General features: G+C 41.7%; 1 protein-coding gene and 1 long non-coding RNA gene across 7 annotated transcripts in view; both read left to right on the top strand.

Annotated features, from left to right (window-relative positions):
- The window catches only part of LOC309337417, a 345,606-nt gene that overhangs the window by 249,180 nt on the left and 72,337 nt on the right, over positions 1-24,089 (top strand). The gene's annotated exons all lie outside the window — the stretch shown is intronic.
- CHL1 (cell adhesion molecule L1 like) overlaps positions 1-24,089 on the top strand; it is a 206,095-nt gene that overhangs the window by 109,669 nt on the left and 72,337 nt on the right. For all 6 annotated transcript variants that reach the window (XM_081852350.1, XM_081852347.1, XM_081852349.1 and 3 more), the window contains 3 exons: positions 14,843-15,024; positions 20,546-20,651; positions 23,199-23,389. In XM_081852350.1, the coding sequence (XP_081708476.1) occupies positions 14,934-15,024; positions 20,546-20,651; positions 23,199-23,389 (388 nt within the window). In that variant the 5' untranslated portion in view covers positions 14,843-14,933. The remainder of the gene's footprint in view (positions 1-14,842; positions 15,025-20,545; positions 20,652-23,198; positions 23,390-24,089) is intronic.

Here is a 24,089-nt window from a genome sequence, read left to right as displayed (position 1 = left end):
TGTACCGTATTTTTCTCCCCATAGGACGCACCGGCCCATAGGACGCACCTAGTTTTTTGGGGGGGAAATAAAGGAAAACAAAATTATTTTCCCCCCCCCAGGTGCCCTGCGCTAATCCCGAAGCTTGGGGCGTGCGGAGTTCAGCGCGCCCCAAGCTTCTGGGTGCCGGCAAGGTGTCCGCTAGCCTTGGGAAAGCCGCGCGGCTCTCCCAAAGCTAGCGGAGCGCTGTGCTAATCCCGAAGCTTGGGACGTGCAGAGCTCAACGCGCCCCAAGCTTCTGGCTGCCGGCAAGGTCTCCGCTAGCCTTGGGAAAGCCGCGCGACTTCGCGCGGCTCTCCCATGGCTAGCAGAGCGCTGTGCTAATCCCGAAGCTTGGGGCGTGCGGAGTTCAGCGCGCCCCAAGCTTCTGGGTGCAGGCAAGCTCTCCACCAGCCCTGGGAGAGCTGGGTCTCCCACGGCTAGCGGATAGCTTCCTGAAGCCTGGAGAGCGAGAGGGGTCGGTGCGCACCGACCCCCTCGCTCTCCAGGCTTCAGCGAAAGCCTGCATTCACCCCATAGGACGCACATACATTTCCCCTTCATTTTTGGAGGGGAAAAAGTGCGTCCTATAGGGCAAAAAATACGGTACAAAGCAAGTGTCAATTAAGGAAGTAACGATTGTTTATTTTTATGCTCATCTTTATTTTGTCCTTAACATTCACTGAATATCTTTGTTATATAATTTTTAACTAATAAAGCATAAGAAAGAAAAGTTTTTCACCTCCATTCTGACTTAGAAGCTCTTGTTGGTACAGGTCTGGAAGGAAGAAGAGGCTAGGGAGTTAAGCACAAGGGACAAAACCGACAGAGAAGCAAGTTTTCTGGCATGCACATCTTTTCAATTCACTTGCAGTTTGTCTGTAGAATGCTCTTTCATATTATGTCTGTCCTCGTCCTTTTTCCTGTTGAAGGTGAAGTGCCCGTGTCCTTTCGGAGCACATGTTAACAGGTAGCGTGCCAATGTCATTCGCTGAAAAGATAAAAACAGACATTAGTGACAATTATATGTCACATTTTCCAGGTCAACTAACAGTGTTCTGTAAGAGGCAAATAGGCCTTGAGAAATAGGCCCCTTAAACGTCCTTTGTAGGGCAGCTGTTCTGCATGGATAAGAACAAAGAGAATCAAATCTAAATTGTCAGATACTTTTGGCAGCCATAAGGACAGAGCAATGAGTGTGGGGAAAATAGCAACCTTATCATATATAGTTTTTAGTGATGCAAATAATCACAGGTTAAAATAGCATTTGCAAGATTGTAATAGGGCTGTGTTTTAAGGTGGTGTGAGGTAGATTTTGTAAACTTTTTTGAGGTTTGATTACAATCAAGCTATACCTGTTGTGAAATAAATGAATAAATGAAATAGATAGAGATCAAAATGTGCAGCAACAGCAACAGAAACACAGCCAAACATCTCTGTATCATTGCCTGAAACTATCAGGAAGGTATTTATTTATAGTCACCCAAACCTTAGCAGTTTAAACTGAGGAGGTTGTGTGAGAAACACATCACTCCTGAAAGCTTTCCAAGCTGTTACTGACTCAAATTGCTGTCTGAAATACATACAAAACAGATTGTTTGAAGGTTTAAGGACAGAAATGGTAAATGGAAATCTATTTAGAGAGATGAGAACAAATGTTTGGTTCAGCTTCACTAGACTTAGGCCAGGCTCCAAAGAGCTATGTGAAATAGTGTTTCTTCATGTACCCAGGGATTTTTTGACTGCTGTATCTTATACAGCATTGGTTTCTGCACTGCAGAGTACCCAAATCTTCTGGATGAGGGTTTTCTTTCCCTTTTTTATGGGACTACCAGAGGAAAGGAAGCCCTAGATTTCATTATGCACAGACTAGAAATGAGTAAATCTGCAATTTAGGTTTTTCTCAGTTGTCTATTTCTTGGAGGTTCAGCTGCTAGGGCCTTCTGGCGGTTTCCTCCCTGTGAGAAGTGAGGTTACAGGGAACCAGGCAGAGGACCTTCCCAGGGGTGGCGCCCGCCCATGGAACGCCCTCCTGCCAGATGTCAAGGAAATAAACAAGACAGTCCTCTTTAGGGAAGTTTTAAATGTTTGATGTTTTATCGGGTTTTTAATATTCTGTTGGGAGCTGCCCATCTGGCTGGGGAAATGTGGCCAGTTTGCCACATTTCCATTTTGTGTGTGTGTGTGTGTGTGTGATTTTCCTCGTTTACAAATGCACATGCATTGTCTCTTTCTTCAGGTTGGGTTTTCTACAGGTCAGTTACATTTGTTGTGAGACATTGGTGTTATATGCAGTATAGGATTGGGAAGAAAAGAGGGGGAGATGGGAGAGAGGGCGTGCGGTGATAAAGCTTACGTTCTTTTACTTATTTTATGTATGGGGCTTGTGTGTCAACGTCACTTGGGTAGGTTCTCTTTCTACAGTGGTACCTCGGGTTAAGAACTTAATTCGTTCTGAAGGTCCGTTCTTAACCTGAAACTGTTCTTAACCTGAGGTACTACTTCAGCTAATGGGGCCTCCCGCCACCGCCACACGATTTCTGTTCTCATCCTGAAGCAAAATTCTTAACCTGAGGTACTATTTCTGGGTTAGCATTTGTAACCTGTAGTGGAGTCTGTAACCCAAAGTACCACTGTATTTGCTTGTTACGTTTCCTTGGTGGTGAGAGAGGTTGGGGTGGCCTAGGCCAGGCATAGGCAAACTCCGGCCCTCCAGATGTTTTGAGACTACAATTCCCATCATCTCTGACCACTGGTCCTGTTAGCTAGAGATGGTGGGAATTGTAGTTCCAAAACATCTGCAGGGCCAAAGTTTGCCTAGGGTGTGGTTGATTGTCTTTGATTGGCTGCAGTGGGAATTGTTTGTGTGTGTGTGAGCGGGTGGGTTGCTGGGTTAATTTAGCCATTTTGTTAAAAAAATCATTTTTAATATTTGTCAGAATTTTAATGAACCTTCCTCCTAATTTACACATTTTCCCCAAACACTTTTGCCTGACACAATGCACTTGGTTATGTTGTTGGGATGAGGACACTTTTTGTTGTTGGAGAAATGAATTGCAAAATTCAGGGAAGTGTGAATTTCAAAAGGCGCATGCATTTCAAGTTAACATTATTGTTTGAGGGATTCAAACGTTAACCAAACCAAATTTCTCCACCTTGCTTCATGTGAAACTCCCTTGGATTGTTCCATGTCATACATAGTGTTTTCAAACTGCAATTCAAGAGTAGAATGTACTCCAGAAACACAGTTCAAGGAAACAAATAAGGGCTGACTGAATTAATCAATGTGTCACATCCTCCTCCTCCTCCTCCTTCTTTTCATAATCTGAAATTTCAACATAATCAGTGGGGCCAAATCTAGGACTCTTCCTGACAGGGCCAAATTTGGGTTTGATGAGGCCCTAAGGTACTGAAGGTAATGGGGCCCTTTATATGCCCAGCTGTCCTTTGTCAACAACAAATTGTTGCTGTTTTTTTGTGCTGAATATATGCTATATGATAATTTATGGACCTAATAGGTATCTAAAGCCATTTGCACATATTGCCATGCAACCAGTCTGTGCAGAATCTGGGTACCCTATATATAGAAATGAGCAAACCAGTGATATTTTAGGGAGCAGCCTAGCAGGCGGGGCCCATTACTTACATCATAGGAGCCTACACAACACAAAATACTGTTGCTGCATGTAGGTTTTATTTTTATTTTTTTATCTTATATTTTGGAAATGTGCATCCAGTTTTTTCCCCTTTAATTTTTTTGGGGGGCCCCCAAGAGAGTGGGGCCCTAAGCTATAGCTTGTTTAGCTTATACGTAAATCCGGCACTGCTTCCAGAAATTATAAGGCAAAGATAGAAGCTGAAGTGATGGCTGCAGGGAAGAGTCACAGAGATGGAAAACAGCATCGCTTAAAACAGCACGGAATGTGGGAGGTGAAATAGTTTGCTTTACAGCTCTTGGCCCTAGGAAGATATATTGGTACCTTGCCACTATTGCTACATTTTAGTTGGCACAAATGATGGTGCATGCCATCAAGGTCTGAATGGCCTCAGTTTGCTAAAAAAGACAAGTTATGGTAGGCTGGATAATCAGAAGAAAGAACAAGTATGTTTGTTTTGTTCCAAACAATGATGGGTGACTGTGAAAAGGAGGCATAATCACTTCCATGGGCTGTGATGAAATGTTTAATCAAAACGTTAGTGAACTAGTAGCTTCAAAATGTGCAATTCTGTACATCCCAGGATGCCCATTTCAACACTTAAATGAAGTTATAAAGCAGCATAGTCTTATTATCAAAGTGAGTCTCATTCCTCAAACACCAAAATGTTTAGAAACTAGAAAATTAGTATATGTTCATAAGGTTGTGATGTCAGAGTACTGTCACCTAAGACAATTGACATATAAACTCCAGCTAATCACAAACATGAAGTGTGTGGCAACTTGTATAAGGTTTAGAAAATACTATACCATACAGTATCAATTTTGCTAGAGATAGGATGTAGATTCCCCACCCCTTCCCATATGAAGGCAAATAAATTGCATCACAAGCCCTTGATTTACAGGTTTTAATTATTATATTTAAAGAGATAAAACTACTCATTATTTTACTGTCCTACCCAATTTTGCCACCTGGTCTCCAATTTGCTTGACTAAAACACGCAAGTCAGAGAAGCTATTTTTTGAAAGGACATCTGGCTTCTCAGTTGGATTGCCATTCAGACCAGTGTATGACTTAAATATCAGAATATTTAGAGGCATGAAATGAGGGCCAGGGCACACACCAAACAGTCACCATGTTGAGCTGAGAACACCTTAAATGGCTTCCCATGCTGGCTGGCTCTGTGCAGCAAGCTGTTCCTGTGCAATTGTTCCCATGCAGGCTGGGCAGTTTTCTCCACATCATCAGAAATATGTGTGTGTGTGTTTCTTAAAAAAAGAAAAGGGTTTGCACTGCTGGGATGGGGGATATTTATATGTTTACTAAATTTATATCTTGACCTTCCTCCTAAATGAGCCCAAGCCAGCAAACACTTCTGCAATAAATAAAAAATACAGTTAAAAAGTGTAATAAAAACAGTGCTATTTTTCTTGAAAAAGGGGTGCTGCAGCTCTCCATGAATGCCTCCCTTGTTCTCTTATAACTGCACCTGAGAGGTGCCAGAACTGAGTTCTGATGAGTTCCTGCGGGGGGGGGGGGAAGCCCTGAAACATATTTAAAACATTTAAGAACTAAAACTAAAAACATGAAACATCTAAAACAAATTTTAAAACTGATCAAACCAGGGAGTTTGGACTGGGTGTTCATCAGTATGCAGATGACACCCAGCTCTACCTCTCCTTTAAATCAGAACCAGTGAAGACGGTGAAGGTCCTGTGTGAGTGCCTGGAGGCGGTTGGAGCATGGATGGCGGCTAACAGACTGAGGTTGAATCCTGACAAGATGTACTGTTTTGGGGGGACAGGGTGGGTGTGGGGGATTCCCTGGTCCTGAATGGGGTAACTGTGCTCCTGAAGGACCAGGTGCGCAGCCTGGGAGTCATTTTGGACTCACAGCTGTCCATGGAGGCGCAGGTTAACTCTGTGTCCAGGGCAGTTGTCTACCAGCTCCACCTGGTACGCAGGCTAAGACCCTACCTGCCCGCGGACTGTCTCGCCAGAGTGGTGCATGCTCTAGTTATCTCCTGCTTGGACTACTGCAACACACTCTACGTGGGGCTACCTTTGAAGGTGACCCGGAAACTGCAATTAATCCAGAATGCGGCAGCTAGACTGGTGACTGGGAGTGGCCACTGGGACCACATAACACCGGTTCTGAGAGATCTGCATTGGCTCCCAGTACGTTTCCGAGCACGATTCAAAGTGTTGGTGCTGACCTTTAAAGCCCTAAACGGCCTCGGTCCTGTATACCTGAAGGAGCGTCCCCACCCCCATCGTTCAGCCCGGACACTGAGATCCAGCACTGAGGGCCTTCTGGTGGTTCCCTCATTGCGAGAAGTGAGGCTACAGGGAACCAGACAGAGGGCCTTCTTGGTAGTGGCGCCCACCCTGTGGAACGCCCTCCCATCAGATGTCAAAGAGATAAACAACTACCTGACATTCAGAAGACATCTTAAGGCAGCCCTGTTCAGGGAAGTTTTTAATATGTAACACTGTATTGTTTTTAACACTTGATTGGAAGCCGCCCAGAGTGGCTGGGAAAACTCAGCCAGATGGGCGGGGTATAAATAATAAATTATTATTATTATTATTATTATTATTATTATTATTATTATTAGTCTGCCTGGACAGACCCACTGAATGAGAAAAGTTTTCAACAAGTGAAAGAATACAGTGATGGCACCTGTTTCATGTCAAATAGGCAAGGAGATCCACAGTGCAGATGTTGCCAAACAAAATGAATGACGCCTTACAAATGGAGAATGGACATTGTGTGGCACTTGCAGAAGTGCATGTTCTGCACATTGAAGTCAGTTCAGCCTGTACGAGGTAAGACTGTCCCTTAAGTAAACTGGTCCCAGCCAATTAAAGGCTTTATATAGTAATAACAAACTACTCAGCCCAGTAGTTTGTGAATTGCTTCCTATGAAGTGTTTTGCAGTACAATAAAAGCATATATAAAACAACTCTCTATATATACACAATTAAAAACAATGAGATATATAAATGTTTCAAAATCAATGACAGTGGCTGAAAGTCTTTACTTAGAAGACTAGTTGAAAAAGAAGTCTTTGACAGACGATAGAGAGAGGGTGCCTCTATCCATTCAACGAGCCACAATGTCCTAATGGTCTGAACATGGAAAGTGACTTTTGCATGACAACTTTTTCACAGGCACTGCTTGAGTGTTGTTGCATTGATCTAAAGTCCATTTCAGAAGAAAAGAACCAAGCTATAATGAGTCTGTACAGTACTGCACTTGCTTGCCACAGCAGAACAGAGGCACTGGCAGCAAGGGTAGAAGTGATAGATAACTTGAGGTTCAGAATGCAAGGTCTAATAATGTTGGATGGCTTCTGGAAGGAAAAAAAAGATCTAAGGGGGGAAAGAGCTTGTGAAATATAGAGGGTTGGCCCCATTGCTCTTAGCACTGGCACTATTAAAAAAGACTCAGCTTTCTACATCGCATTGATCTTGTGGGATCACATGTGAATGGGATTATTGACTAGCTCCCATCATAATCAAACTCAGACCTACACTGTCAAATGTAGTGACTGTTGTAATTTCGAGACACTTCCTTAGAAAGATAATAGGGGTCGAAGTTTAGAAAGGATTTCTGGAAGAGAAGGGTGAAGCCAGGAGCAAGGTGAAAGAGCTACTTTCAAACCTGTTCGTTGTAATTTCATGCTTAGTAAAAACTGTTTGGTGTGATCTTAATGAGAGTGAACCCCTGACTTAATACAGCAAGTATATGGAAGCACCTCTGCAAAGGTCAGTGTTCCCCAAAAGAGGTCCACCTCACCCTCTGAGAACAGGGACTTTTTACTGAAGCATTTGATTTCAAATTTTCTCCATCCTAAAATTGTGCTGTCCCCATTTCCTGTTGTGGCCCATTAATGCGTGAACGAGATCATATCTTGATGGATGCCTTGATTGACTGGAATTGATTTTAGACCTTCCCTTAAAGCATATAACTCCTTCTCCGTTCTGCTTTCAGTGGGGATGAATAAACTGTATCCTTGCTTCAGGAACCTACTCTGTCCACCATATTGCACTCCTGCTGTGCCCATCAGTTTAAAGCTAACCCCAAGCAAGAAAGAAGAGGAAATTAGCAGACACCAGAGGCAGAAATGACTAGATATGCCAACAAATGGGGAGTATGCCTGAGAGATACAGTCCAAGCTGAAGGAGAATGGGTGCTTTGGAAAATGCTGCATTCATTGGCAAGTGAAATTGCAGCACTTCAGTAAGTTTTAATGGGTGAGGAGATGAAGGTGATTATTTATGGCAACCCGTGAGGGGAATAAAATATAAAGAGTCGAATGAAAGTTGAACAGGGTTTTTCTAGGCAAGATCTAAGAGCCCACAGAATTGCTGCACAAGTGAGGTTCTGAATAAGTCATATTTGTTGATTTAATAGGGGATAATCCAAAGCTTGTGGTATATTTTGATGGACTGCTGCCTGCCATTCTGATCATTCAAAGTCAACTTTGAATTCAGGACTGCCAGTGGCAAAATTCCCCCTGTTGTCACGTCCCACTTTTTTCATGATTTAGGTCTGTAAGGTTGTACTTGTAGTGGTATTATTCTCTTTAAAAAAAAAACAACTTTAATTGAACATTACAAACAACCAATGTAACCACAGAGAGTTATTTCATTTATCCACTAGTGTAATATCATGAGCACTCTGCTCACACACACGTGAAAATTCATGTTATCACAAGGAATCTTATGCTTTGTTCATTAGCCTTCTTCCACATAGGAACTTGAGAGATTGGGGGATATAGAGTTTGTTAACCTTTGTTTATGAAGGAGAAGAAAGTAAGCCAAAGCACTGTGGCTTGTTGTTTGCTTGCAAATCACAGTTTGCTTTTTTAAATTATAGTTTGCTGTGCATTTCTAAACAGAACATCTTTCTTTAATTATGGTTTGTTTGGCCACCCCATTCCAGAACCTCACCAAGCTGCAAAGACATGAGGCAAAAACAACTGGAAAGCAATAGTTTTTTTATAGAAACAAGCCATGAATTGTTTGCTCATCTGTGAGATGGTTTGTGGTCAATTGAACAAATCATGCCTTAACATTATGTGTGGATAATGCGATAGTTTGAATGAGGTCGGGTAGGAAAAGTACTTTGGATATCAACAAATCCTGTTTTGCTTTTGAAAGCTAAGGCCATACCCACCAGAGCTCTGTTTAATTCAGTTTTTCTCATGTCAGCACAATGTAGCAGTGCATACACTTTGCTATTGGTCACACAGAACAGCGACCACATATCTCACACTTATTGAGCAATATTCAGCATGTTTAATTTCTGAAATTAGAAAATTATTTTAGAAGGTTTATCTGGCCATTTCATTTATCTGGCAGCCCTGAAGCTCTAATTTCTAATTGCCAATGACTTTTATGTAGCAACCTTTTAACATGGCAAATTAAATCTGTATTTAGCTAAAGTAAAGGTCATCTGTAGCATTAACTATTGCCAAACTTGCACAAATCCAATTATATAAATTTTTGTTTGCTGCACTGTATAAAAACTTACAAGATTTAGATTTGAGAGCATGGTTTTTTATGGGCACTGGCACAGCAAAGAGACAAATATCTTAGAAGGCTGTATTTAGTGGTACAATGTAATTTAGTTTTCTTGCAGCAAAACTGTAATCTGAGATTTTGGCTTGTCATGCTGTTAGAATTTATGAGCTATTTTTAATACAGCAATTACATGTGGTGAAAATTGCTCAGGAGCTTTAGGAGATAAATTGAATTTTAATATTTTCTATCCTGTTTGGTTGTCCAATATTTTTTTATGATGTATTCCAAGAAAAGGTAATGTACAATACTGGAATCAAGACCGACATGGCTCCTTTATAAACTGGTATATTTTGTGGAAATGGCAAGCTGCAAGCAAAGGGCATCTCATTAAACAAAGAAATGAGCTGTCCTCAAAGCAATCAGTATTTACTATTAGTCAAAGGGTACAGTAAATAATGAATTGTAGGTGAGGAGTTATGGGTAATTATCCACAGTGAATTCAAATTATTTGCTTTTTTAAAAACCTTGAGCTGAGAAAATGGGAGAGCACAGCAAAGAGTGATACATTCACTGCATCTCTAATATTGCCTTCGTAAGAAAGAAAACATTTTTACTGGAATTGGTGACCTTTTGTTGATTTAACGCCACAGGGTCTTCTCTCCTGGGCAGCCTAACTTATACAAACAACTTCATAAAACTGCACAAAGGGCTCACCAGCCGTTCTATATTCCACATTCACTGTTGTAGAGGCATTTAGAGGTTAGGGGCATCAGTGGGGCGCTAGAGATATGCATGGGCATTAGGCTTTGAAAAGCTGGTATCACTGGATCAAACTCGTCAATTTTGTTGAATTAATTAAACTAAATAGTTTTAATTGAATTTCCAGTGAAAGCGCAATTAAATTTGTAGTGTTTTGAGTTTTATTGTGTCATTATCTTCCATAGTGGGTTGTGCAAACCACTATTCAGAATGCTATTTATGGGGTATGGTATTGGGGATGAGTTTATTGAACCAAGCAGGTGGTGGTCTAAAACCGTTTGGGAGCCATTTCCTTAAAGCTTCTCCTTTCCACCTCATGCAGCTACTCAGCTCACTCTTCATCTTCCCAAGCCATTTCTCTCTCTTTATTCTGCAGTCCCACTTTGCACCCCTGTTTTTACCTTCACCCCATGTTCATTCTTCCTCCTTTTGTGCTACACATCCTTCTGCATCTCCCTTCTCCCACACATTGCAACTACTGTGTTCACTATCCCCCTTCCAACCAACTATGAATCCACCATCCTCTCCTATTATTCTGAACCTTTCACACCCCTGCTTTCATCTTGAACCCCATTCCCATGCCTCCTGCTCCCTCCATTTTTGCACCCCCATTTTTACCTCTGCTCCCATTCCCCCCTACCTGCCTTCTTACGTTTTTCAACTCTCTCTTGCATACAGATCAGACCCATTTCCATGCCTCATCTTCTCTCCTATTGTGCAACCCCCTTCACAACATGCCATTATCACTGCCACCCATTTCCCCCCATCTTCTCCTTTGTCCAACTCTCCCTTGCACATGGTCCTGGATCCATGTTTTAGGTGGCTCTTGGGCCTTGAATACATCCACTTTCTTCTTGTCACCATCATAAGTGTTCATTTGCTTGTCCTTTTCCTCCTAGCCTAGTTTGCTCCACCAGATGGAGGAAGCAAAGCAGGTATGCTTATCGTCCTTCCTGTTGGTATTTGCTTATAGGCTCCAGAAAGGCCATTGAGCAGGTAACAACAGCAAGGAATAGTAGCAGCAGTTACTGGAATCTAGCAGTTGGCAGCAGGACCCCTTCCGTGGCTTGGGCCTTAGCAGGAGCCCAACAAAGCTATTCCCTGACTCTAGCCTTGTATGCATTGATAATCAAAGTGGTGACTTTCTTCCCATCTAGCTACCCACATATTAATGGCAAGTGTAGAAAGTTTGGGGGAAACCGCTGACAGACTTGACTTCCCTTTTATTTTGTTGAGCTCTTAAACTAAGTAGCTTCCTGAAGATCAAAACAATTGGAGTAAAGGGCACATTTAAAACGTCTCTAGAACTGTTGAAAAATGTCACAACATTGCAATTTTCCTGCTATGCATGGAGGCAGAAAGTTCCATGTTGTTTGATGTCATGCTGCCACTTTAAGCTACACTAAATACTCAGATACTCGTAGCTGAAACCCATATTTGGAACAATACTAAAATTTCTGCTGTTTGGGTATGATTGTGCGTGGGGCTTTTTTTGGTGGTGGTGGGATGTGGGGGAAGGTTTTCTCTCAGATTGAACTGGTGGGTGGAACCTGTTTGAAGCTCTTCAAAAGCTTAGGAGCCAAAGGCGAATCCCGAAACAGGCCAATTAGTGAGTGCAGTCAAACTTTTCACTTATATTGAAAGGCATGTTACTTTGGGAAGAAAATAAAGGAAAGGAAAAGAAAAGGGATAAGGTTTTCAAGGAGCCTGCTGATGAATTGAAAAGTTGTTGCGTACTTATTGCCATTTGAAGCTTCATTTCAATATGCAGAATTTATTCATTATTGCCTTGTCTTTTCCCTGCAGAGCTTAGGACAGCATTCCTAAGATTATTCCAGTCTGTGTGTAGGTTAGCATGGCTGGTGTCAGAAGTATCAGAGAGGCAATGTGATGTACAGTGGTACCTGGGGTTAAGAACTTAATTCATTCTGGAGGTCCATTCTTAGCCTGAAACTGTTCTTAACCTGAGGAACCACTTTAGCTAATGGGGCCTCCCGCTGCCACTGCGCCACCGCCACACAATTTCTGTTCTCATTCTGAAGCAAAGTTCTTAACCCGAGGTACTATTTCTGAGTTAGTGGAGTTTGTAACCTGAAGTGTCTGTAACCTGAGGTACCACTGTAGTAGTATTGGACTAGGACCTGGGAGACCAGGGTTCAAATCCCCACTCACTGGGGCCAGTCACTGCCTCTCAGCTTAACATACCTCATGGGGTTCTTTTGAGGACAAAATGGTGAATTGAAGAACCATGTACACCATTTTAAGCTCCTTGGAGGAAAACGGTATTTAAATGGAGGAATAAGAACAAATAATTCTTCCAAAAGTTAGCTCTGTAGGGCAGCTGCTGGCTGCCCACACTTTTGAACAGCAGCTGCTAGCTCCGGCTATGTGAGAAGCACAAGACATTTAAGAGCATATGAGCACAGGTACAATCTTAACTTTTGCTTGCACAGCAGGAGCACCAACATGACTAGTTGCACCCACATAAGGTGGCAAAGGAATGCATTGCCTGTGACACTGTATTTCATTGGGTATGGATGGGCTGGCCCAGATAGACACCAGCTGCTAATGAGGGGACTGCTTGGCCATTCCCTGTGCTGCCTGGTTACTGCAGCTGCCTGTGACTCTATAGTGGGCATATGGAGCCCTGTGGCCCTCTAAATTTGTTGGACTCCAGTTCCCATCACCCCTGACCATTAGCTATGCTGGTTGTTGCTGGTGGGATGGAGTTCAACAGCATCTGGAGGTTCACAATTTCCTCATTCCTGATGTATAGATCCATAATAACTTGCCCAAGCCTATCTAATAAGCACAATGGCTGGAAGATGGTGTACATTCAGGTCCAAAAAATATGTGCATATGCTTATACTGTGATCTAGTTTGAATCTGCTCTGGTTCAAATCCCATCTCATTTTCAGCTTTGATTTTTACCATAGGGAGAGGGGTGGTGGGAGGGAGCCTCTGAATATGAAATTCCATCAAAGCCCCACTCATTTAATTCTGGCATTGAGTCAAAAAACTGCTGAGATCTCCATAATTTCTACCCAGTTATAAACCAATGGCCTGTAACACCCTCCCAATAATTGCTGGTCAGCCAGCTGTTCCTTGCTGTCTCTCTGGGGCTTTATAAGTGTCACTTTCTGGCTGCCTGCCTTCTTCCTCTGAATGATAAAAGCAAAAGGTAAGTCTGCTTCTCTCTAGTTCAAATTGTGCTCCAGAAAAAATTCTGCTCGGATAAATGGGCACCAAACCTTCCATTAGGATAGCCGCTGACTGCCAGGCCAAGACTTCTCTTTCCTTATCTTGGGGTATTTTTCTCCTAACAGCACTTTTGGCTTTTAAATGTTGATCGTTTTTTATTATTGTTTAGTAACATTTGTACTCTGCTTTTCTTCCAAGGAGCACAGGGTAGTTAACGGCTTCTTGCCTGCCCTCGTTTTATCCTTACAACAAACCTCTAAAGTAGGTTAGGGGGAGACTGAGTGAGTTTATGCGTGAACTTCACGACTGAGGCAAATTTTACAGGGGCAAGTGTGACACCCATAAAAAACAACAACTGTCAAGCAATGATTCTTTCTTACGGCACTGAATATTTAGCAGACAGACCAACAAAAAGCCACAGTATTCCCCCCCCCACCCCCGTAAGCCTGCATTTTATTTTGAAACCTTTTTGAAAGGTTTAGCAAGAGATGTTAAACAGGAATGGTTGGCGGAGAGGTGTGCTACTGCACACCTGGCCCCCTGAAAGCAGCAGGTGAGAGAGCCAGTGTGGTGTAGTGGTTAAGAGCGGTGGACTCGTAATCTGGGGAACCGGGTTCAATTCCCCGCTCCTCCACATGCAGCTGCTGGGTGACCTTGGGCCAGTCACACTTCTCTGAAGTCTCTCAGCCCCACTCACCTCACAGAGAGATTGTTGTGGGGGAGGAAGGGAAAGGAGATTGTTAGCCGCTTTGAGACTCCTTCGGGTAGTGATAAAGTGGGATATCAAATCCAAACTCCTCTTCTTCATCATCATCATGGTCACTTAGGAGGAGGGAGGAGGTGATTGGGAGGTTGGAGTTGTGCAGCCACATTGGCAGTAATGCCGGATTGGCTTCCCTCTCCGCCACCCACTCCTGCTGTTAAAGGGTTATTGGAGTTTTGACATTTGCTTCCTCTGTTGGCAGCAAGTTTGATGTTTTGGCTTTTTGCTGCCTTGCCCTTATTATGGGGCACATAATAAGATCTGAAAGCACATGGGGTCTGAAGGCACCTTGCTGAAGTTAAGCAAGTCTGGGTGCTGGTCTGGTCAGTGGCTGGATGGGAGACATGCCTTGCGTTCCACGGTGGAAGAAAGTGGGATACAATTGTAGGAAGTACTCATAGCCACTGATATATCTATATCTGGAGTTGTATTGTGGGTGAGTGCAGGGGACCCAGAGCTTCTTAATAGAGTGGTTTCAACAACCAAATGAGGCAAACTTTCCTGCCTGAACAGCACGACTGAAAGATGTTGAAAATATGAGCTTTGAAAAATCTTATTTATGATCCCTATGTTCTTCTTTAAGATTCTTTGTAATTGCTTACCAAATTGCATTTAATTGAGAAAAAAATGAATGGAAACTATTACAAATGAGGCAAAAAAATTAGTCACTTTTTCATGTATGCAAGCAAAAAAAAAAAAGTAATTAGATTTCTGTGGTGTAATTGATTTTGTTAACCCCCCCCCCTTTCTGAATGTGGGATCAGAAGTGGAGGGAGAATAAATTAGAATGTGTATGTTACTATGATTTATGTTTCAGCTTATAAATCTTGACTATTTCTTCATTTTCCTAACAAAATTAGAGCTGATGCCTTGAATTTATTTATGTGGCTTTCTCTCTGTGCTGCCATTTTCAGGCTTCGCTCTCCAGGAGTGTTTTAAACGGAACAAGAGGAGAACTGCAAGGCACTTTTCAATCTGTTTGGACTCCCTGTTTACAGAAGAGAGATGGAGATGCCATCAGACACAAAAGGGGCTGCTGTGTGCCTGCTTCTCTTTGTATTAAGTTTGGCAGCGGCCATTGAAATCCCTCTTTCTGGTAAGTTGTAGCTATTTACTGAATGTTCTCCTGCAGGAGAACAGATTAAATCGTCCAAATGTGCTGTTTCCATTTTGAGCTTTGTTATGCTCCAGTGTGGCCTCTGGGGACTTTGTATGCGATAGAAATGCAAGTTTTGATTTCTTCTCTCGATTGGTTCATGCAGTGCAGTAAACAGGTGCAAACAGCTCATTGTTGGTTACAGTGGTCACTTATGCAGCACCAGAAGAATAAGAGGGCAAAGGAGCACACAGATTTGCAATATTAATATGTGTGGATGCAGCTTTAGAAGTAATTGCTGTAATTTAAATAGAAATACAAAGCATTTCACCCTAGTGAGATTGCCCAGGTGGCTTGTGGGCCTGTTGTTGAAGTGCTATATGTGATGGACAACTATGAAGACATTTCCCAATGTGAGGAATTGTTGCAGCATTTAGGATTTTTTAATTTAGAGAAAATGTGAGTAAGAGGTGACATGGTAGAAGGCAGAAGTTTATAAAATAATACACGATGGGAAGAAAGGGGATAGAGAAAAAGCCTTTCTACCTCTCTTGCAACACTGGAACTTGTGAACATTCATTGAAGCTGAATGTTGGAAGATCCAGGACTTCTTCATGCAGTGCAGAGTTAAACTATGGAACTTGTTCCCACAGGAGACAACGCTGGCCACCAACTTCAATGGCTTTAAAAGAGGGTTAGGCAGAGAACTAGGCTATCAACAATGACTAGGTTCTACCATCTCTGTATTCTTTTTTTTAAAAAAAATAATATTTATTACTTTTCAAAGAAAAAAAGACAGAAGAAGAAAGAAAACAAAAAAAGAAATACAATACAATACAACATAAAAACAATACAAAGCACAACCTAAACCCATTAATCTAAACACTATAAACCAAACTAAACTAAACCCACTCCCTAACCCTAACCCTAAATAAAACAAATAAAAAACAATTAAAAAATTACATCCCCCCTTTTCGATACTCTTTCTTTCATTCCCTTGTTTCCTCGACCTCCTCTCACCTCCCTTTTTGTTTTCCACTTCTACTAGTTATTTCAGCAAATCCTTTCCATCCTTCTATTCTCTATCATATTATAAATAACATATTTTTTTAACCTTATTTTAACATTAAAACTAAAATGCTTATATATGCTTAACTCCTTATAACATTTCTGCTAAATCCATAAAATATCAATCCACCATTTTTCTATCACTCATTAATTTTGCGATATTTCTATATATAAACTTTAAATTTTCCAATCTTCTTCCATCAACCCCTCTCCCTGGTTTCGGATTCTGCCAGTCCTTTCCGTCAATTCCATATAGTCCATCAACCTGGAGATCTTATGTCCGAGGCTCTTAACTCTTTTCCAGGTCCCTTCTGCAGATCTTCTTCATATTCTTTAATGCTAGAGCACAAATCTCGAGAGAACTCCATCCTAACAATACTTTTATTGCTTCTGAACAGTTCAGCCAAATTTCCATAGTTGAAGCTAGGGTCTATAAAATGTTTCAAGATGTATTTCAAGATTCCTCCAAATCCACAGGCCCCTAAAACTTCAATCTCCTCCAAATCCAAGTCCATGTCCCAAAAGTCAATTAATCCCTGGATAAGAGGATCTTTCCAACTTTCCTTCTTCACTCCGAGCCGGGATCCAATCCTCAAAATCTGACTTTTCCTAGATTCAATCATAAAAGACCTCAATTTATAGTCCTCAATTTGCTTCTGTAAAACTAAGGATCCCACTTGTGTTATTTTAGGTTCAAAAACAACAACTTTCTCCTTTTCCTCCACCATTTGTTCTGCCAAAGTAGGTTCCTGTGCCAGGTCCAGAATTATTTCTGTGTTGGTGTTCTCTTCTTGTCTCAAATTAGTCATTTTCTGTACCAAGTTATCAATTTTAAAAGTCATGGCATCCGTCTTTTTATGAAGATCTTCGAGCGAATGACTTATTTTACATAATAGAGTCACAATAACTTCTCCTATCAACATTTTGAGTAGTCCAAGGTCAATCTCTGGTTCTCAGAATCCTTATCTTGCAGCTGGAGATCTCCCAGTTACACTCCTATAACAGTTTCAAAAGCTCCCTCTAGAGGGAAACAGTCTCCACTTGTATCAGTTCTTTCAAGCACAACTCAAGCAATAAACAAAGTTTCAATTTTCAGTTACTTTTCCTCCATTTAGATGCAGAAGAGGACAATGGAAACAGTATCTTACTCTTATTTTAGCTAGCTGTCAAATCCGTTCTGTCAATGAACTTTCCCCAAACGTCATCTGGCAGCCCTTTCCCAGGTTCAGAGCTGAGGTAGTTTGATTTTCCCCTCACTCCTGCAGGCTTACTGAGTTCAAAATTCAAAGTTCAAAATTTCCCCCCTCTTCACCTGCCTCCAAGGGGTTTTTTGTATTTTTAACCGATGGAAATTTAATCCTTTATCAAAAGCTTTCAAAGACTTTAGCTTGTAACGTCTTTGCTTCAGTCTATTTACAAAAGTGGAAGGCGGACTTCCTGTTTATGACCTTTCCGCTTCAGCGCCAAATTAAGATATTTAAAGATCCAATTTTCCGTTCTACGGATAGTTGTTTAAAATCCAATTGTCCACAGGAAAAAGTTAGCGCTCTCCAACAACAGCAATGCGGCTTCACTCCGTGAAAGAAGCAGTCGATTCAAGGCACCGCGCCACTCACCCCACGTCGCTCCGGATCCCCAAAACAGGGTTTCCCCGCAAGTAGGGGAGGCACAAAAGGTCCAGCTGAATCCCAGGTTCACAAGCTTCTCCCGTATGTGATTTCAATGGGTCTCCGCCTTCGCCGTGGCGGTCAGACCCTGTTTTTCACGGAGTAAGTTCCTCCCGATCGGAGGAGCTCAGCCATTGCCGGAGGCGCCAACCCGGAAGTCCCCTACCATCTCTGTATTCTTAAGAACCCACTTACAATTGGCTTGGCATCCCAGTGAAACATAGAACCCAAGGTGGCTATATCAGTGCCAGACATTAATTATATAACCCAGTGGTTGAAAATTCACCCCAGAAAATATTGCTAAATAAATTTATGCATGTTTTGGTCTTGGGAATCTCTCCGGGCCTTCTTATGCCACCTCCACTTTGCAAAGATAAGGGTTTTTACTGTTTGTGGAGATGAGAAACAAGAACAAAGAGGCGTGGGGAGAGGACAGTTTTGACACCCTTTTCAGAGTGTAGCTGGACGGGCCTAAATGGGCTCCATTTTTTAGTGTTTGGTCTTGTGAGTTTCCATGTTCTTTACATTTTTGAACCCTCTCAGTTCAAGTATTCTCCTCATCACTATGAATGAGTCTGTCAGTGCCCAATAGTGGACCATTCCAAGATCCCCTTAAGACAGTAATCGGTGATGAGTTGGTAGAGTAGATCTCAGGGTAAGAACCTCAAACCAAAATTTAGGAGGTGAATTGTTAGAAAGAACTCTTTCTGCACTTTACCATGTTTTGTTGATGCCTCATAATGTCCACCAGCATACCATGCAGCTCTCATCTGTTTCTACCCACAATACACCTGCACATTGTGACCCAATTATGTACATATGTGGCCAAATTAACCCAATCAATGTATTGCAACCTGAGCAACCAACCAATCAACCTACCAACCAAAGAAGGCAAAACAAACCACACCCCTTGGCCAATCAGGCAAAAGCACCAAAAGTTCCTCTTGGATTCTCACTGGGACCACCTAACCCTACCCTGCTACATGTGAGGTGGACGGGCAGGTTTCTGTCTTCCAAACCACTGCTAAAGGGAGGCATGCATGCTTTCATTTAATGCTTCAATATACTTCTCCATCCATGGGGTCCTTGCTAGCAAACACCTCATATCAGCCTCATGCCTCATTTTAAAAGAGTGGTGGCAAAGCTCATAGGTTGTGGAGTACTTTTTATTTTGACACACAATGCCATAACTAGATAAGAGTGCACACTTGCAATCTACTTTGAACATGAAAAGACTGAGATTAAGAAAGTACAACCCCATTTTAATTGAAAACAGATTTAGCAATTTTTTTTTTTTTTAAAAATGAATTAATTCCTTTGGTCTTCATTCACTAAGAGAATGAATTATTTCTTCAGATCATATTCAAATTCCCTGATAAATCACATAATTGGAATTCTGGTCTACCTGTTCCCAGACTATTTGACTTTTCTCTGACCCTACATTTCCATTTGATTCTTAATTTCTGTTAATGAAGCTTTTCATGGTTTTAATAAACATGAATTATATTTGGCTATAAACAAGCTGGGCAAAGCATGGCGGCGTTGGAGATGTAGAAGACGAGATACCATATGGTGCAGCAAGATACCACATTTCATGAGAGCACCGAGTTTTCTGGTTCGCTGGGCTTAAAGAGTTTCTAGCCAGTACCCTAATATTCATTCCTGTAATTTATAACAGAGTGGTAATTCTATTATGGTCAATTACTCTTCAGGGCCCAATTTCCATTTTTATAGTTTGGTTATGTGGAGATTCACAACACTTTAATTTCTTCAGGATTAAAAAAATGTAAATGCATGAAATAGAGGATTTGCATAGTAGTAAAGCCCAGTCATCCTACCATGGAAAGTGGGTGGTCCTGAATGATGATGCCAATGGTAACTGAGATTGTTTATGTCGGTATCTTGAGCAGCACATGGACTTTGGTTGGGTAACAACTTCTCTTCCTTAACTATTAATTTGAATCCAATCCTGGCATTATTTGTAGGGTTTTTATTTTAAAAGGGGGGGGGGGAGATGAATTACATTTAATGTGCACACAATATAAGAATGCAAGAGCAGAAAGAAGAAAAGAAATAAGAAAAGAAATTTACAACCTCTGTAACAATGGGAATAATGGTTTACTGCCACCCAAAGTCTATTATCCTTGAGTCATTTGTTTCTGCTGCGTTCCTTGGGGCTATATGGAAAACCCAAACAAAAGACCTTGTATTACTCATAGGGATGTTTAGAGAATTCAGTTTTGTGAATTCCAATATGAACAAAACTGATCTACCACTTCCCAGGCCAGTGTGGAGGCTGGACCTTCGTGTTTTCATGCCTTAGTTACTTATTTCAACCTTTTATATACCATTTAACGCTGCTTACTTATCAGGTGGTGTACAATGGAGATACAAAAGCAATACAAAAGATAAAGCCAGTTGAACCATAAAATCAGGAAAACCTGCTTGAAATGCTTGGTAATTTTTCTAAGAAGTCTTTGCCACTAAATATAGTTGGGAGGGAGCTCCATAGAACTGGGTCCATGATGCCATATGCCTGAGCCATGGGAGATATGAGCACTGTGAGCACTGTCTCCTGCAAAGGCCTCAGTGATTAGGCAGCTATATAACATATTTTCTGTCTCCCAGGGCAGATTTTGGCCCACCGTCCCCCAAAGTATCAAAATGTGTTGGAATAGAACTCTGGTTATTCATCCACCCCCAATGCAAATAAGCTATTTGCAATTTACATATGGGTTACTCTTCCATTTTTCTTTATTTGACCACATGTCCTGGTTCTGTTTCAGTACGGCAGCTCCCGACAATTACAGAGCACCCAACCGATCAAGTTGCATTTCCCTTCGATGAAGAGTTTACAATCAAGTGCGAAGCTATAGGGAACCCACATCCAAGGTAAGTGTTTTGCAAAAAGCTGGTTTAGGACTGACTGTATGTGCACCCCCTGCATGCCACAGTTGGGATGAGAGAGAATTGGCAGGCATCACTGTAGGCGAGGCAAGGTATGCTATGTGTGGTGTGGGCCAGTGTGGTGTAGTGGTTAAGAGCGGTAGTCTCGTAATCTGGGGAACCGGGTTCGCGTCTCCGCTCCTCCACATGCAGCTGCTGGGTGACCTTGGGCCAGTCACGCTTCTCTGAAGTCTCTCAGCCCCACTCACCTCACAGAGTGTTTGTTGTGGGGGAGGAAGGGAAAGGAGAATGTTAGCCGCTTTGAGACTCCTTAAAGGGAGTGAAAGGCGGGATATCAAAATCCAAACTCTCTCAAAGTGGGATTGTCTGTTAAACCACAATGGAGAGCATAGTTCTGTGATGAGAACAGGGGTCTCAGCCTCACTCACCTCACAGAGTGTTTGTTGTGGGGGAGGAAGGGAAAGGAGAGTTAGCCGCTTTGAGATATCAAATCAAGAAGGGCCTCAGAGAACGACTGTTGTTACCCTGATGTGGGCCTGAAGAACTAGAAAAAGAGCTTGCTGTCACCCCTGGCCCAGCCTCTTTAATTCTCTGGTGCCTGCCCACCCTCCCTGTGCTACAACATAGCTTTACAGCTTATACACTTTAGGGGCCAAAAATGAATATTTGGCCTGGAAATGGAATTAGACAATGTTTAGGGGATTTCTTTTTCTTTTGGGGGGCCTCTCTGTACTGCACTGTGCACTGTGGGGAGTTTAGGTTGGTCACAATTTTGGGCTGGAGAAAGACAGTGATAGATGGGGTAAATCTGCCTTAAGGTAAAGGCAGATTCCAGAAATTTGCCTTTCACATAAATAAACAACTGCACAGTACTCAAGAGCTCATAGATTAATAACTAAGAGTTAAAACAAAAACAATAGTGATCAGAGATAGTGATTTTAAAACTTAAAAACATAGCTCCACTTTTGACCCACTGGCCCTGACTCACTGATCCAATTCAGGCATAACAGCCTCAGCTTAATAAACACTACAGATGCCCACATGATCTCACTACTGATCTCCACTTCATATTGTAATTTGCACTAGTGAAAGATTAAATGAATGTAGTGGGAGGCTGTGGTTTGAACAAGCCATTATAAAGGCGTCAAAGCTGGTGCAGGAGAAGACGGGGAGATTACATGGGCATGACAGCATTCTTGGCTTAATAAACCATGGTTTATTAGGCTGAGATGGTTTGAATCACCCCTGAGGTTCCTATTCGGGAAAGACCTGGTGGCTAGTGCAAGTATAATGCCATGATTTACTGTGTGCACCCTTAGCAAATTATATGAAGTGTATAATAGAAATCAGAGGGTAGCAGCTGTCTACATGCCTTTTGCATAGCTTTGCCTTTTGCACGTGGGCACACACACACACCCTCTTTGTAGTAAGAGGTCTTATGACGATTCCCATCAGTGAGTCTATTTCCACAATCTTATTAATCTCATTTATAAGCACAGTGAAATACAATATAATGCTATGACACAGTTTGTGTGCTATGAGGATTCCAAATGCACTCATCCACAGCATAAACAGATTTTAACACACATTGTTAATAAAACTACCATAATTGTGAACAGAGATGTCACATTCTCTAGGGCAATGAATGAAAAACCTATTACTGTCCTGATCTGACTTTTTGGTGACTCACAGCTGATAAAAATACTAGCTCAGACCATTCATGTGCAGCAATTTTCCATTTGATTTATCTTCTACCTCATCTTTTTCATTTTCTTCCATGCCTAAAAAGAGAGAGTCTAGCTTCACACACTGTCCTTCCTATTTATAGTCTGTAACTGACTTTACTGATCTTAGGATGTAGAGGTGACAATTTTATCTTAAGGATGCTTGGATTCATAGTCCAAGAAATACTGGATGCAAGAGGGTCTTTAGCAGTGTAGGTCACCATTTCCCCCCAATGATTTTTGAGCATGCAGCCTCCTTTAGCTTTGCCTTTTGAAATCCATAAAGGCACACTGTCTTGCTTATGGTGGGGGAGATTTCTGTACACTTCCAAAGAGTCTTGAAACCTTTGAAGCAATGGCCACAAGTCCCCAATGGTTTTCAAGGTAAGCAGATGAGAGTTCATCCATGTTTTCATGTTACCCTATTTTACACATACGGAACTAGTGAATCAAAGATTTTAAAAATCAATCTAGGTTTCTTCGCAACAACCAATTTTCCTATGTGCAGATTTTTTTTTTCCTTTGGAAAAGCATTCATCCATTCATCCCCCCAACTTTAGCTGGTAGTGACTTTTGTGAGATATAGTTAGAAATTAAGACTGCTCCTTAATTTTAGTTTATTTATAGAGAGCTGTCTTGACCCCAATTAAAGAAAAGGGGAATATCAATGTTTTAAATTATTTATTGATAAGATGAGATAAAATAAAATAAAATAGAACACACATTCCTGCTACTTCTTAAATCTTCACCTCATGGGCCAAAGGTGAATTGCAGCCAAGTTCTTCATTGTATACTCTTGTCATTTCAGCTTTACCTGGAGAAAGGATGGGAAAGTATTTGATCTGCAAGGTGACCCAAGGATACTTACATCAAACAATTCCGGAACATTTGTTGTTCGGAACCGTGGAAACATCTCCATTTTCCAAGGAAGGTATCGCTGCTTGGCTTCCAATGAGCTAGGAACTGCCATGTCAGACGAGATTGAACTAGTAGTTCCAGGTAAGTGTTTCTTTGTGCTAACTTGATGCATATCCCAAAGAACAAAACTACAGCTTGGGCTTAATATACTTTTCACTGTGCTGTTTGTTTTTACTAATGATACGTGGAGTGATTTGGGATTCACAGGAGCACTGCTCAGGAGCGCTGAGGAGTTAAAAGCCACACTTGTTTCATTTTGGAGAAGTTACACACTTTTCTTAAGGACTCCCTATACTATGGTTGAGCTTAGAGTACTCTGTTCAGCTGCTTTCTCCAAGGAGTATTTGAGCGTACTTCAAATGGGACTAGGTTTACCGTCTCTGCAAGAGTTGCTGCAACAGCACAAAGCAATATTGGTGTGGCAATAAACACAAGCGAACATGGTTTTTATTTCCTTGACCCGCTTCATTAGCCATCTATCTAGCAAGGAAATGACAGAGGAAGATAAGACACCACCCTAGGAGGCTTATGAAGAATAACAGATGGACAATACACAATATTGTACAAGATATGTGAGAGGCCAGCTATGTTTTCATGTTCATGTTCATGGTCTTTTTTTCTGGCTTCTTTGTTAGAAACACAACAAAATCACCCCATGGATATTTTGTGGATCAATGTGATTCATTAAACATGAGAAAGTTGATTGTAAAAAAATTGACAACTAAAAGATACCAGGGACAGCTTGGTATTGTGTGACAACACTCGTCATTGTAATCATGTC

Source organism: Podarcis erhardii (assembly GCF_964252035.2).
Source record: "Podarcis erhardii genome assembly, chromosome: 2".
NCBI classification, from domain to species: domain Eukaryota; kingdom Metazoa; phylum Chordata; class Lepidosauria; order Squamata; family Lacertidae; genus Podarcis; species Podarcis erhardii.
Note: the sequence above shows the minus strand (reverse complement) of the source record. Positions and strands in the feature narration are given on the sequence as shown.